This window comes from Cylas formicarius, unplaced genomic scaffold, assembly GCF_029955315.1.
Source record: "Cylas formicarius isolate icCylForm1 unplaced genomic scaffold, icCylForm1.1 PGA_scaffold_10__41_contigs__length_53128322, whole genome shotgun sequence".
In the NCBI taxonomy this organism is placed as follows: Eukaryota; Metazoa; Arthropoda; class Insecta; order Coleoptera; family Brentidae; genus Cylas; species Cylas formicarius.
The window spans coordinates 35,491,345-35,508,901 of NW_026844214.1; the positions used below are offsets into that span (position 1 = coordinate 35,491,345).

At 33.9% G+C, this 17,557-nt stretch overlaps 1 protein-coding gene across 2 annotated transcripts in view; it reads right to left on the reverse strand.

Moving 5' to 3' along the window:
• LOC132705608 (nephrin-like) overlaps positions 1-17,557 on the reverse strand; it is a 635,291-nt gene that overhangs the window by 90,096 nt on the left and 527,638 nt on the right. For both annotated transcript variants that reach the window (XM_060676301.1, XM_060676311.1), the window contains exon 5: positions 6,813-7,052. In XM_060676301.1, coding sequence (XP_060532284.1) covers positions 6,813-7,052 — 240 coding nt within the window. The remainder of the gene's footprint in view (positions 1-6,812; positions 7,053-17,557) is intronic.

The window sequence follows — 17,557 nt, forward strand, 5'->3', positions numbered from 1 at the left end:
TACACAGACAACAAATGGCCTCATCTTGTCCTTCTCTAAGGCACCAAGAGTGGAATTAACTCTAAACATTAAAGTAATTGTCGTTTCTCCTTGTCTCCGACAACGCCCTTTCCTCCCGACTAATTAAGTCTCCTTTTTATAACTGTACGGGGATACTCCTTATCGCTTGAAACTAAAAGCCTTTTAGGATACTGTAAAACTCGTAATGCTGTAAGAGGTTTTTTATTGTTCCGAAAACGCAAATACCACACTTTTAGCGCATTGATACAAATAAAAAGCTTTAATGTGGTGCGCCGCGTTCGAGATATTTTTCATAGCTTGATATTTTTGATACCAGGTAAGTTCGGAAAGAAGATTTTACTGACAATTTCTATTTTTCAATCCAAAATTCTATATTTTATACGGTATTTTATTGGAATGCTAATAAAGGGTAATTAGATTAAGCATAACTAATAAGTTTCTAAAAATACAAAATTCTTTTTTTAAAGATGACTATTTCTTACAATTAAATTACAGTAAATTACAATATTTGTTGTAAGTTATTTGTTAGAAACTGATACCTACTCTGTCAACAAAAGTGGAGAAATGTTACAAGACAGAATACGATTTAAGGATTCAAATCAAACATTTTCGGCTTTGGATTTATGGCTGATGGGTTAGTTTTACCCGTTTGCTTATTTATACAATTAATAAAAAAATCTAATGTAGAGTGCCAGGTGCTTTTTTTGATCGGAAAAACGTGTTGGCATAAGAAAAAATTTTCCTGCAGTTAATCTAATCTTTAGTTTCTTAAATGACAGATTGACGCGAAACTCCAATTGACTTAATTGATTGGCAAGTTTGGATATTCAACGAAATTGAAAATATCAAAATTGTGACATGAAAGGTGACAAGTGGAAATAATATTCGCCTAATTTGATATTAATAAATAGTTCAATAATTTAACTTTTTAAAACATTACCACAGAAAATGTTAAACAGTATTTTACTTAGAAAAAATGGAATGAATATGCCAGGAAAATAATCAAAGATAGAAACTAGTCACAATCGACTGTGTTATTTTGGGAAATTCGAACATTAGTTATTACAGGAAATTAAACAGGCGAACAACATTTCTGCGTTTTCGAGAATTATCAATTCCTTAAACTCTGTTACAAAGCATATTCCGATGACCAAAAACAATCCAAATTAGTCAAAATCAGTTACCAAAATGTCACTAATCTCAAACATACTTTGAAATTTGAACTTGAGACAGCGTCTGGCTTAAATAGTTTCATGCAGGTAATTATGTTGAAGAGACGAAGAAACTATATCTCTCGGTCACTTCATACGAGCGTGGTGGTGTGTTGTGTTCTTGCTGAACGGTATGGTACGTAATTAAATCATCTTCCGTAGCAGTAATAAGAGCAATCTACTGTAGTGTGCTTTTAAGGACAATAAATTAAAGTGCCAACTCTATTCCTGTGCTTTTGGATTATGGTTTTAACAATAACTGCATTTCCGCCCTGGATGTAAGATCATTCAATACTTTGTGAATTACGTTTATGTCAATTTCTAAAAAACGAGCGCTTAAATGAATGAACCAATATTTTTTTTAACTCACTGTCAACAGATGCATTTCTTTAATCAGTAACGTTTTAAATAACAAGATAGTGCAAAGTCTGACAAACTTTGCATGGTGTCATTCAAATGCAAGAAAGTTATTAAGTGTAACAACTGAGTACTAAGTTCAAATTAAATAAAGAAGTCGAAATTCGGAAACGATACCAAAACGATGTGCCCTGAGGAGCTGCAGCAAAATTAATTAATTTTGCTCAACTTTGTTTAACTACGAAACGGAAGCCTTCCGAACGCGATTGTTTACAACGTTTGTGCTAACTGTCTGATGAACCCCTCCTATACAACGATTACACTTATGTACCTCTCGAGCACGCTGAACCCATACTCGTGTTAGTGGTCATAGATAGCAAACAAATGCGTTAACCTTAAACATAGTACGGTGACACCGTTGGCTGCTTCATCACTATAAAATATGTATGGTATTGAAGTTAGCGCGCAAAAAGATTGTTTATTGCTTTTGATCTTAACATCGCTGAAGTGGTGAATTAACTTATTGTTCAATTTTGATGTAAAAACACCTGCCGCAGGCTCTTTTTGAGAGATAATTTACCTCTAAGAAATGAAGCGTTTTGCGAAATTTCGATAGGCGATGAAAGATAAACAAATTTTAATTGAAAATTTGAGCGTGATTAAATTATGTGCCGAAATATTGAGAGCTAGGCAGGACCGATAATACTACAAGAAATAAATATTTCTGTAAAAAGTTTTAGTTAATTGGTTTGGTAGGTAGGTACGAAACAAAAAATTCTATTGTTTTATTTTCAACAACTTGCATCATTTCTGGAGAAGACCCGAGAGGCCGTAATGAATATCGTATGACATATTCAAAGGAGATTCAACAAAGGTTTAAACCTCGTAGAAATTATGAATGAAAATCCCTTCATTTGCACCAGACTGGTTTGACAATATGGATAAGATAAAAGTAGTGCAATCTTTGGATTTGTTTTGTATAATAAGTTTAAAAATCATACGTGTGGCACTCAAAATCTCACATCTTGTGACAATGCCATACCGAATTCTAACCAACAAAGGATGGAAATTCAACTCGGTGAAGTGCAACATAGCTGTTTTCTTAACCTAGCATGCAAAATATATATTACATTTCCACACTTATTAAAAAATTTATTATAATTCCCATAAACAAATATTTGCTAAGATTTATTAATTTAGGAGATAATTCTTGAAGGTAAGTTTGAATGACATTTCAGAGTTGTGGTAGCTATGTATGAGAAAAAGCGTTCAAAAATACCCTTTTTTGACACTAAGTTGGTTATTGTGGCGTGTACCGTCATGAGTTGTAGAGCGAAATATGTTTTTCCTGAAGATACTGAGTGTATAGAGGCAGGTCAAGAATAAGTAAAGTATCAATTTTGGGTTTTACAAAAAAATAGTAGCATTTGTGAATTTTAGCAGCTCATTTGTGCGAAATTGCGGTTACGATTTTGAAATTATTCTTAAAAAATCAGCATCTACTTTTATGTGATCCTACAAAATGTAGTCACATCAGAAAATTTTAGAATTTCTGAGATTCAACGGTAATAGAACCCCGAGTTCGTAGAAATTACTTTTTACTCTAAACTACTCACTACATGATAAAGCAAAGTAATGTTAAAATGTCGCGATGTATTTTGTACTCGTCGTGGCATGCGCTGCGCCGTACTACGACTTCTTATTTTCTACAAATAGCACCTCTCGTATTTGTGGTTATAAGCATCTTACCAGGGCCTCTAGCATTTTTGTGAGGGTATGGAAAGTGTCAACACAAATTCGAAAATAGGATCGACCGTCGAATCGTCCATGGAAATTTCTTTGAGTGATGATACATTATCCAGCTTTTACGGAATGTTTAGTTGGAAAAAATAAATAACAGTGATTTGGATGTTTTTTAATAAATGGTAATAAAAAGCGGATCTCTAACAACTTGTGCAAAGTGCAATATCCTACTGTGATTAATCTACGGTCCATCGTTATTGAAATTGTACACAATCACAATAATATTTGTATGTGCATATTATTGACATTATTATTGATCGTGTGATTTATGCTGATACATATTTTGGCTACATTTTTAGACATTATTTCAATAACTTTTCTTCTTTGGTCCTTGTATCATTGGTGAAAACCAAGTGGTTCGAGTTTCATTTGAAACTTCAAAGACATTTATTTTACATTTTATATGTATTTTATATATAGATTTATACTATCTGCGGTGCGTCGCTGTCCTTTATGACCAGAGCGCTGCATTCAGAGCTTTCGATCCATTATGCCCTTCTTCACTCTCTCCCCTAGAAGAGCAGTGTACTCTCGTTGAAGTACAGTACTTCTTTTATGTAGAATGTGAATAATTCCTTTGGCTCAATGAATGGAGCTCTCTACTCTTAACTAGCTGCCCCTAGTGGTGCGCAGCTGATGAATTGGAGTTTCCTCTCCTAAATACATCTTGCATTTGCTTTATATTTGTTTAGTTTTGGTTAGTTCTGGTAAACATTGCCTTCGAACAACTGTTGAGGTAGAGGAGGACGCGCGAATGCAGTGGTGGTGGACGTTTGAACTACTGTGATATCATTTTAGCCGCACTGTCAACATTTAAGGAAACTACACTTTTGCTTCATGTTCGTTTTTGACTTTATTTGTAGAACATATCCATTTTTTAATGAATACATAAATGAAATAAAAAGCTTCCGTGATGAGTAAAATATATTAACAATAATGTTGGCGATGTCTTTCCACTAAAAAACTTTTTACTCATATTTGGTACATCTGAGGGTACACCTTAATATAGCAATCTATATAAGAATTTCTAAAACAATTAATTTTTTAATGTTTCAACTTTTTTTTTCTGAAGGACTACAGTTAAAGTGTGCTCTTGCAGGACGGCCATAGGCGTAGGTTAGAAAATTATAACAAAATCATATATATTGTGCAATATTTCAGGCAGGCAGTTAACACAGATAAATACTCCTAATGGCGTAATAAACATTTTAGTATGATATATTAATCCATGATGTTAATAGTAATAACTATATTAGTAAAACGGGCGGTGCATCGGCGACTTTCATTCCAATGAAACTGTTAAAATATGTTGACAGAAATTGAAATTGAACTTTTAAAAAAAGACATTTTTTTAATTGATTAACTCAGTAGTGGTTATCAACAATACCATAATGCATAAAAAACACCAACTTCATTCTGGAGGTAACAAGAGATTATAGACTACCTTACCCGCGTAGATATCGGATTGGAAGAAAATATAATAAATAACGCACTAAGTATTAGCTATAGTGAATTTACGGAAACATTGTTTCAACATTGAAATATTGAAAGATCGAGCACGAATCAAGAAACTCGTTTTATGTTTATAGATCTCCAGAAACCCTACGACACTCTTCCTATTAAAAAGTTATGGAAGGCCTTACAGGAAACCAACATTAGCTTGACATTAACAAATGTTCTCAAAAACATCTCCAATGGATCGACGTCAGCAGAAAAGTAGGTAACAGAATATCACATCAGTTTCCTGCAAATAAAGGACTGCGTCAGCATATCACCCAAACTCTTTATGATATTTGTTTGGCATTAAAGCAGTGGAAAAGGAAATGACATAGAATGGGAATTGAAATATATTTATCTAGCTTACAATTCGCCGTTCATCAAGTGGTAATAACATATCACGAAGATGACTTGCAATACATGGCGCGAAAACTGAGGAAGAGGAATACAGAAAATAGGGTTTAGAACTCAAGAGCCAGAAAAATAAGTACCTGGCCATAGTAGCGGAACCGTCTAATATAATATTCAATTGGAATCAGATGAAATTGGATTCTGTAGCTACTACACATATCTGGGAGTTGATTTTCATACAACGGGAAGAGATGAAAGGGAATGAATAAGCGAATGACGCAAGCAAGGAGAATAACTGGCTCTCTAAACAGTATTTTTTGGAATTAAAGAAAGTTTATGATTTATGAGTCGCTTATTAAGAGTAGTCTGCTTTATGGCTCAGAGACGTGAAGTGTCACAAGAAGCAATCGATGAAAGCGGGAAGCAACAGAAGTGGATGTATTTAGAAGATCGCTAGGAATATCCAGAGGAGAAAGAATTTGAAACGTGAAACGATGGTAGTAAATGGATCTTTAACAACTGACATTGAAAGAAAGCAATTCGCATGGTATGGCCATGTACAAAGAATGGAGTAAGCGAGACTACCAAAACTAGTTATGGAGTGGGTACCGCCAAGCTGTAAAAAACCTGAAAGATCAAAAAAGACCTTGAAATAAGAAGTGTGCAAAACAATGAGTTCACGAAATCTGAGAGAGAGGCAATGGAGTGACAGACTCGCATGGAAAATAAGCCTCGGACAATGTCGTAGGACATTCTGAATCCGGTATATAGATAAATAAATATTGATATTATGTCACATAAACACGTCTTTCTTCTATTTATGGCCATTATCTTTAGGCGGATAACACGGGGAAAACTACCTTAATTGATGTTAAACTGATTGGTTCTATTTGAATTATTGGTGGGCCGCCCTGTTATCCTTTTGCTTGTATAACGAAGTTTTATGGCTCTGTAGTTAAAAATGTAATCTGATTTTGTTACTCAAAATTCAGATCGCTAATGAATCCCGGTTTTTCGTAAAAATAATAGATGGAATAAAAGTTTAAAAAATTAATAAACAACCCAGAAATGATGATTTAAACATAACACGAATTCTGAAGATGATCCCTAATAAGTTCGAAACGGTGCATTACAGACTCATACTCATATATATATATATATATATATATATATATATATATATATATATATATATATATATATATATATATATATATATATATATATATATATATATATATATATATATATATATATATATATATATATATATATATATATATACGAGTGTTTTCTAGGAAAATTTCGGAAAAAATCTTGGTGCCTTAAAAACATTAATTAGAAAATAACAGATTATGTTAATTTGCCATCGTTTGGTGTGTCCAGATACCCAAAATAGTAAAAGTATATTACCTTAGATTTTAAGTAAACTATTTTTAACGTCGGTCTTAGTTCAATGTCGTTCTTAGTTCAATTATGCCGACGTCAGTGCTACGCCAAAATGCTTGTTGGGATCTATCTTTTATTTGAATAATTATAAAGCTGTACATCGAAATTTATTGGGGTACTCACAGTTCATGTCGACGTGCAGCGTCGCCGCCAATGGTGGCGTCTTTTTATTATTCGTCGCTTGACAAGTAAGTTCCGAATGGACGTCCCGACGACCCAGATTAGAGATTCGCAGCTCACTGCGGACGATGTTGCTGGACGGCAAGGCGCCGACGCTTCCTCCGGGTGTCAGAAGCGTCACGCCGCTACTGTTGCTGACTGGCACGTCGTTACGAAACCACGACACAGTCGGCGGCGGTTTGCCTGCGGAGGAGCAAAGGGGATGTATCGATAAATATTTTTTTCATGATGAGGCTCGTGGGCGGTTACGGATTTATTGAACGGACTGAACGGACCCAAAGATTTGGTCTCCGTCCTCTCCTTTCCGAGAACATTCCGAAAACAATGTTATACGCAGCGAGGAGTATTAATAATACACTTTTCCCGCTTCCGACATTCAGCACAGAATATTGTAGCCAAAGTACGAGGCTTTAAAAAAGCTTCACATTTGGGACAATTACTTTCATATCATACCTTAGAAGCCCTTAAAGTAACTAAATCCTTTTGCAATGCAATACAATAAATTAAAATAAGAATAGCTTCATTAATGTTATTGGTTAAAAAGATACAGAGTAGTGAAAATTACACTTAGCCATGTTCGTTACAAATAGCGATCCCCCAACATTTAAGTCGTTTTTGAGAAAACACTGCCAAAAAAATACCACATCCAGAGTGAAAATTGCTAAAAACTTGATTTGCAATGCTGTACATGATCATAGTGAATGGGTCTTCTCAATATTTTGTTCACTTTGGCTTGAAAAGTTCTGTATATGCAGTATTAGACAGGGACTGAACCCACACATGAACATATATTGTATTCTAGGTTTTAACGTATTGCATGTCAAGCGATTTCATTGTATGCCTGAGGACTTGTACATAGTAATTAGCATTTGAAAATAATACAGAGCTAGTAATATTTTGTAAGTAGGGTATTAGCGTCGATCGATGAATATAAAAGTTCAATCAAGGAAGTCTTAAAGAACGAGTGTCCCCCTATTTTTATAAATAGTCACCGAGAAACGAAAACTTTTCACTCTATATACCCAGTAGCTAGGTGGTTTGAGCATTGAATTTAATGAAGAACCATGTTCATTATAATTTTTCGCCCTGTAAAAGTGAGACCGTTTTGACTTTGACTAGAAAAAAAAATAATGCTTTCTAGGTAAAAAGCTTGCCATATATTAGTTTTTAAATTGCACATTATAAGAGCTGGTCGGCTTTTAAGAAAGATCTACCAATCGTTTTCTTAAGTCCTGTAGTTAAAATTTTTTGGCAAAAAAAACATTTTCTATTTCTTTAAACTTTAGATTACATCACCGGCCTGTGTCGCAATTCAACTTTTTTTTGGAATTTTACATTTTAAAACAACACATATCTTCATAAATCTATTTTTGCATTTGTTATTTCGAATTGTTCTGCACGCATTTTGCATTCATCACGTCACTCACTGAATATATTCGTGTTATCTTGCTTTGCTCGTCCTTAAATAAACTGGTGCCCAAAGGGTCGTTTATAGAACTTTTTCCATAATATTCTTAAATAAACTGAACTTTAGACTTAGCTTATAAATTTTAAAATTTCTATAAAAAATTGAATTAATGAATTTAGGGATTTAAATTTTTTGTGATGCAAGTCGAAATTTCAAAGAAAAAGAGAAAGAGAAAAAGAGATTCAATAATTTGTTTCTTTTTGCAATGTCATGGATGTTTCTAGAACTAGCCGCAGAACTATTTTGCCAACTCTAGCTAAAGTACAAATGATAAACTCCATATTGTAGCTACATTGGGTTCTATCCCGAAGCAGTATTTTCATTCATTAATCTAGATTTTCACAACATAAACGCTAGGGCGTTGAATATTATGCTTTGCGTTTTTCCTCTGCTCGGATCGAGGATATTTCTCGCTAATCTGGAAAAATAACCGTCTATAAGTTTTGTGTTGACAATATTGCGCTTCGCTTAAACCTTGTATGATACATGTGTTCGGAAAATGTATGAGGTTTGTACTTGCTGCTCGGTATAATATACGTTTAGTACTCAGTAATAATTTCGAAATAACTCATTAAAGAATGAAGACAAATACGGTTTGAATCTAAATAAACTTGTGGAATGATTTTGTGATAATCCACTGTATCTTAAAGAAAAATCATTGTGAAAATATCTTAAGCACAATAGACTCTATTAGTTATTGATTTAGATATTTAAAAGGTAGGATCGAGATTGCGTCAATGTTTCTGGGAGTGTTCCACGGTCAAGAATAGTTCAATGTAGGATGCTGGGTGAGTTTTTTATAGGCAAATAGATATGCACATTTCTTGTGTGAAAGATTACCTTTGTGTATCACAGTATGAAGTTCATTTGTTTGCTGTATTAATTAGTTATACAGTATTATTTTTATTCGATGTAGTTTCTATATGACGTTTTCCATGTGCAGAAAAAGGTACCAAGAGAATTATTATTATTTTATTTTTTGAAATTTTTCATTCTCACTTCGTCATTTCAAGAAAACTACATGGTAATTTTATCTGTTTGTATTGCATTTAATTAATAAGCTAATTTTTCATTTTAAATACTTATGCTACAAAAATATTAAATAAGTCATTGTGTGTTTAAGTCCCCTGGTTGACCGCTGCAGCTTCAGAACGGGTACGAAATAGTCAGAAATATACTCCCTACAAAACTTACAAATCTAAAGAAATTCAGTGGCTTAAAATTCAAAGTAGATGATACCTCTATAAAAAAAATCACTCAATATAATTATCAGTCACTTGCATCAAGCCTTGCTACTATTAGATAATTAAAATGTTTTATGGCTCTTTCTTGCCTTAGGTCTCCTTATTTTTTTTATGAATCTTTTACCTCACAAACTCCCTACCAAAGTATCGAAAAGGTCCGAAATAGCTCTCGACCGTGCAAAAGCAAAACCAAAAATGTTCGCTGGTGTTGGGTATTGGTAATTACGTAAAAGTAATTTAAAGCAAATAAGAATTTCATTTTCCCATATATCATTTGGCTACCATTAAAAAAATTATTGATTCTGTCACAAGGTGGTACATTTTGTCTCAAAGTATATCATCTTGGCTTTCAACGGCATTTGTCGTAATAACTTGTCGATGGCAATAAAACACCTGACCAGTCTGTATTGAAGGACAGAGCATCAGGGACGAACTTAAAAGGAAGTATTATCCGTTGGTTGTTTGGCAAAATGTGACACAAATATGACAATACTAAATATACACAAACCATCAATAATTACTTATAAGGGGTGTTTTTTTTTCGATGTATAGAACTTTAAGTTGCAATAAAACAACGATGGATTATTCGACTGACATGAATTTTATTTATCCGAAAGGTAATCTCGTGGCATTACATTTTAAATTTGATTTCTGGCATATGACCATCACGGCTGGTGCGGATGTAGTCCAATCTGGACGTCCAATTTTCAATGACTTTTTCCAAAATTTGTGGCCGTATATCGGCAATAACACGGCGAATGTTGTCTTCCAAATGGTCAAGTGTTTGTGGCTTATCCGCATAGACCAATGACTTTACATAGCCCCACAGAAAGTAGTCTAGCGGTGTTAAATCACAAGATCTTGGAGGCCAATTCGCAGGTCCAAAACGTGAAATTAGGCGGTCACCAAACGGTGTCTGTCAATAAATCTATTGTGGCACGAGCTGTGTGACATGTTGCGCCGTATTGTTGAAACCACATCTTCTGGACATCATGGTTATTCAATTCAGGAATGAAAGAGTGAGTAATCATAGCTCTATACCGATCACCATTGACTGTAACGTTCTGGCCATCATCGTTTTTGAAGAAGTACGGACCAATGATTCCACCAGCCCATAAAGCGCACCAAGCAGTCAGTTTTTCTGGATGTAACGGTGTTTCGACATACACTTGAGGATTAGCTTCACTCCAAATGCGGCAGTTTTGTTTGTTGACGTAGCCATTCAACCAGAAGTGCGCTTCATCAGTGCGCTTAAACAAAATTCGCTTATGAAAATCGGGAACAACGACAATCTCGTTTTGGGCCCATTCGACGAATCTACGCCTTACTTGATGATCGTTTGGCTTCAATTCTTGCACGAGTTGTATTTTGTAAGCACGTAAACCAAGATCCTTCCGCAAAATCTTCCATAAAGTGGATGGACACAGATCCAATTCCTGTGCTCGATGACGGATGGACTCATTCGGATCTTCCTCAATGCTACGCTCTACAGCAGCAATAGCTTCTTCTGTACGGACCGTATTGCGTCTCTGGGGATGCGAGTTATCAATAAGAGTAAACGTGGTGCGAAAACGTTTCATGGTTAATCGAATTAACTGCTCTGATGGGCGATTTTGTCGACGATAAAATGGACGTAGTGCGCGATACGTATTCCGCACAGAACCATTATTTTCGAAATAAAATTGCATTATTTGCAAGCGTTGTTCAGGCGGGAGTCTGTTCATAATGAATTGCCAAATTAAACTGAGAATAAATCACTCGACAGCTGTTAAATCGGTCGCCATCTTCAACAGTAATGCCAACTTAAAGTCTTATACATCGAAAAAAAAAAACACCCATTATAAATACGTTTCTATTTAAAATCTAATCCTGTCTCAGTCTCACAGTCATGATGTGAGTGTGTTTGATGCATTGCATTTTTCTAGTTCTCAACTTCGGAACTGAAAGTAGGAGAAACATTTTCTGTTTTCACAGAGAGAACGTGATGATATGAAAGAAGACTTAAAACAGTATGCTCACTTGTTGAATTAAACTATTGCAAATTGATTGTTTCTTAACAGAATATGAATTTCCCATGGCACTTATTATGGTAAAGCAAGTGCGTAATGTTTGCATCTCATTTTCACTTGCTTTTGGTGTATTTGACACCTTTTTGACTGACACGGCTAATAATTGTATTGGTTTCATTTTGTACTAGCTTCCTTTTCAGTGTATAGTAGGAACAATTCTCTTGCATTCATTCTTAACAATATCCCTTATAGGGTTTTTCATAATTTGTTTTGCACATTACATAACCGAAGTACTATATTATGCAACAAATGCAGTAAACGGCTTTTGATTCATGAGTTTATTTGACACAAGCGGAGCGCAGCAGAGCGAGTGTTTAACAAACGAGTGACTTAAAAAGTTTACCGAACGTGTTGCATACTATACTTTTTCTACGACCGTTAGTTTTTGGGTACATTTTCGCAAAACATTACGAATACATCCACTGACATGGCCGTCAGAATTGACAAACGTTAAATTCAAATCGTGGCAAATATCTCCGAAAACATCCGATTGCTCCGAAACCCGTGCAGTAAAATCCCAGAAATGTCCGAAGTGGCACTGAAAGAAACGTTGGGAAACGAAACTGACGTAAAGTTACTCTTCTTACACGCTAGAGCGGTGCATATTTTACAGACGGGAGTAGAAAAAAATAGTGATATACTGGAGAAGCTTTTTCGAAACGCAGGATAACACAAGTTATTCAAGACTGATATCAGCTTCCAGTTTCTGACATCTACCTCACTTCTATCTTGTCTCTCTATAATAATACGTATGAAGTTCCTAATCACTTTTTGAGGGAGGGTTCGTCAAGGAGGTATACTTTTAGATACACCATACTAGTTGGTAATTTTCTAATGTAATTATTATTCATTAAGGGTAATAAGGTGTATATTATTATAAAAAAAATACCGCACCCAGCTCGTTTATGCAGAGAAACGTTGTGTGTGGTGGGGCTTTTGGTGCCAGTATTTAAAAATATATTAATGACGACATTCTCTTTGACCCTTTACTGACATAGAGAAGCTTGAAAAACTAGTCGAAAACGTACGTAACGTAACAATACGGGTCAAACTACGAAGCCAACATTGTTTTTTAAAATTCGTTACATTACTTCGACGTAACATAAAAGAAATACTTCGGGTGAAAACGCTGGAAAACGTAACGTTTTGCGGAGAATGGGTCGCGGAAGTCCCAAGGGAGAGTATTGTTCGTTTGTTTGCACACGTTAAGTGCCACATTCAGATATAAACACGTTTTCATTTTAAACCGATTTGAATTCGGAAAGAAATTATATTGTACACATATTTTCAAGCATACCACCTATCCTATATATATCCTGCTATCAATTTAATGGGATTTCGGGGTTTTTCCGGTCTGATGGAAATGGTGGAGTAAGGAGGTCGCGTAACAAATTGGATTTTGACAGAGGATTTGAGTAGGATACAACTTTGACTGGCATTTATATTTTTCGTATTCTATCTATTGACTGGTATTCATGATAACGCTAAATGGCTACGGATCCTCTAAGGCTAACAACGACGTAAGCAAATAGTACGACACAGGTATCGTCGGACAATATCTATGAATTCGACATTCAATAATACTGTTCCAGTTTTGCGAGTTTCTTTTATCGGAATTCAGCATCATCCGAAATGATAACAGCAACCAGAAGTACTCTAACACAGTAAAATATTATATTTATTTAGCACAAACATGTTGCATTCTATACTTTTTCTACGACCTTTAGTTTTTGGGTACAGTTATGCAAAACAACACGAATACATTCACTGATATAACCATCAGAATTGACATACGTCAAAATTAAAGCTGTGCGGTAAAATGTCCGAAAACATTCGATTGCTCCCAAATCCGTACGGTACTATATCAGAAATTTCCGAAGGGGCTCGGATTAGTGGGACTAGAAACTCACGTGGTAAAGTGACGCTTCCCGCACGCTAGATCGGTGTATAATTAGGGATTTTATAGAAGGGAGTAGAAAAAAAATAATTTTAACGTTTTTATTATTTTGTAATTTTTTAAATTAAAATTTAGATAATGTTTAATGTAATTCTTTTGATAAGTACATAGATAGTAAAAATTTTCCGCGAACTAATACCATTTCTGCCCTGGACCAGTGATTGAGAATTGCTGCTCTAGCAGACATAATTTTATTTTTATATATTTGTAGGTTATTTCAGAAATACGTACATGTAATAATAAAAATAAATATGCATGTAATGTAATACTACTATAAAGTGTCAATAGTAGTGTATATAACACAATATGATTATAATTCACAATAACTTTCGAGACCTGCTTTCAAAATCTTTCTTTATACAGGGTGTTTCAAAAAGCATGTGCCAACGCTAGGTCCGGAAATGGTTCATTTCCATGATAGGTGGCGATAAATATTTTTATTTTGTTGACATTTTCCAATATCATTGATAATTGTTAACGAAGTGTACGAAACTTTTTTTTGTAATATTTGTTATTTGCTTTGAATAACCCACGAGTTATTTTCGTGCATCATTTTCGAGATAAAAATAAAAATCATGAAAATTGACAAGACGTGTTTTCATGAGCATCCATTTTTTGGACCCTCTGGTGACAATAAACTACAAAATAACACAATGGCAGGCATGTAGGCCATAACGTAAGGATTTTTACCGTTTCTTAAAATTATTGAACGCCTTGCATATTTTTTAGATAACGAATCTGTTCTCTGAACACCCTGTATGTAGATAAACAGCCAACCGGTATATTCCTCTTGATATGTTAACAAATTATTGAAATGCTTTAACATCAATTAAACAAATATGTCTTCTGACTCTGAAATTATATAATTATTATTAACATTCCCAAAATCTGGGAGTACCTATTTTATGAACGATTCCTTTTTAAAACTAAACTCCAGTTTCCCAAATCTTAAATCCCGAGGAACCGCTTGAAAATTTAAATAGAAGACTTTCAGGAATTTAACTCGCCAAATCGACTCTTAAAATATGTGCTTTCTATTTGATATTAGACATTTTAATTTTTAGGCATTTACTCAATGTTTATCAAGTTCTGTGGGAATTCCTGTCAACATTATTAGATGTCTGTCAAGTCGACATATAACCTCATCTTTTCTCAGCCTCTAATTTTTTTATTTCCCATTTTTATCACAGCTATTAAATAAAATAAGGAAATTTAAAGTTAAATCTAACAATAACAGTTTATTACAAAGAAAAACAAAATAAAATCACAAACATTATAACTTATAAACGATTAATATCGACGAAACCTATTTTGAACCAGATATTTAATTTGTGCTTGAGCGATCTCATAAATGTTATATTGGTTTGAGGGTTTGACTGCGTGGAGGCCAGTCCAAAGTCTCATTTAGCCAATTTTGTCCTATTCTTGCATTAATGTGGAGTTAAAAAACTCTATTTCTAATCTGGCAATCTTCGTTTGACATTAAATTCCCACAGAATGTGACAAAAATTGAGTATGACTGGTTTTTCTTTAATCGCTCTATATGTGCTTAAAGAAATGTTTTTCATTTTATTTAGAATGACTTACTTCTTACCTTTGACTTTTTTTTATTGCTACACGCGTGGAATTTCTGTCAGCGGAAAGAAATATTGAAAGTAGTAGTAGAATATGACTATAAACATATAAAACACTGACAAAGCACATTTTCAGACTTTTATTTAAAATATCATGAAAACGTTCAGAGCAAATATGTTGAAATCTTAACTTTTGTAACTTTTTTGTATAATACTGCGTATTAAATATGGTACTATTGAAAATTAGTTGGTGTTTAATTTTAGGAGTTGTTTTGAGATATGATAAGTTTAGTTATTAAGGAACCTAAAAGTTTTGATCCAAATCCCATACACATAAACAGAAACTGTTCCATTGATATTTTTAAACGAATAGTATTAATGAATCTTAACTAGTCTCGACAAGTGTTGTTGAACATTCAAATATTATTAACTCATGTTTATTGCATATTTATTTCTACTGTCTGTCTCTCTCAGCAAACATTATCGCAACATAACTTGTTTTAGTTGAACACATTTTATGACTAGGAGTTCGTGAGCGGTATGACAAGCAGTTAATTTAATTTCAAAAGCTACGACGTCACCGGTACGAAAGCTGAAGGAACAGAAAAAAATAATTAAAAAATAAAAGAAGAGCGGAGCGTCTCAAAAAAGCTCCCAACTTTGAAGAGAATATTGAGATAATTGGAAAACCGTTCAACTGCTTTAAACGTTAATTTGCAACGGATAATTAGACACGCCCTCGGAGAATGCTGTGCCTGTCATTTTTATTTTAGGAATATCTTGTAGAAGGGTTTTAAAAATATAAAAATCAATTTAATTAATTTAATCCAGTAAGCAGAGTCATACAATTGCTTGTTTTTAAGGCATTAATAACTCATTTGCTCTACATGCTTATGATTAGTAAGTGACAAATTATTTTTTTATGTCCAACATTGTGATCCGACTTAAAAATACATTTTCAGAGCTGAAAAAGAATAATCGTTTCCAAAATTAAATAAAATCATTATTTCAATACAGCGATGATTCATTAAATTTGACGGGAGTAATCTATAAAGGTACCTTTCATTTCATTAATATGACAAAATTATTACAGAAAAGGAATTTCATCAAGTTTAGGAACCAGCCTCTAGGTATATTTTGTTTTGGGTCAGGGTGTGTTTAAATACTACAAAAATAAGAGAAATTCTAAACATTTTTAAGCTTAATAAAATCGATTTTGCCTTTTCCCTAAAGCAAGATATCACATACAAGCGTTAGTGTTAGTTCAAACCAAAATAACTTAAAGACAAATCCAAATTAAATTATGAAACTACACCTTTTGTAGAAAAATTCTAAAGTTCCAGTGTCACTTTTTTAAAATCTTTAACAAATTATTCCCTGATCTTGTTATCAACTTTGCAATAATATGTTGGTAAAATGTTTGCAACATACTCACCTCAAAGTAGCTAGAAAAATAAACCAATACATTACAATGGGAAAACTACCTTAGAAAAACCAAGAAAACTTCAATATAATTATTAATCCTTATAGGTTCAAAGTTCATCGTCTATAATTTTTTTGGAGTACAGGTTAATAAGCAAAGTAGTTCACAAAAACTACCAAAACTTTAACTTCTTTATACGATTGTAGTCATCTATACAACACATCAGTTCAACAAAGGAAATTCGGACATAAAAGATGTTATCGTGAATCAACTACCAATGAAACTTGGAATAGTGTTGTATGTTTGGTACTGGAGTGTCTTTTCTTAAATTTTAATTATTCTGTTAGTTTTAGTGATGGTAATGAAAAACGAAGTTATAGTAATTTTTTCCACAGGCTGCTGTAATAATTTTTTTAAAACTTTGGATTCTTCCTGCATCGGATTTTGTTAAGTCGAACCTGCTAACGCTAAAGTCAAGCTCTGAAGAAGCTAACAGGATGATTGGCGAAACGTTAGCAAGTTCGACTCAACAAAAACCGACGCAGGAGGAATCCAGAAGTTTTATAAAAAGTACGAAGCAGTAAGTAAAAAATTATATTTCCGTCTCCTTTGGCAATGAACTTTATTATTTTTAATCTTATAGGGTACGTCACCAGTAGTTATTCTAACGCGCATCTGTGACACAAATTTCCCAACATTAGGCAAAAATTCAGTTGGGCAAGGTCGCGTTTGCGTGGTCACCCGTGTAATTTAAACGGCGCAAAATTCATCGCCGCATCGTGTGGGTGGCAAGGTATTTGCGTGGGAGAAAGGCATCCGTGGCGTAGTGTCACAGATACGCATTAGAATAACTACTGTAGCTAAAATTATTGGTAGCTTCGCACGTTTGCTTTTCATTTCTTTTGATATTTTTGATGACATCGTTTACGGCTATCATATCATAGTCATACAAG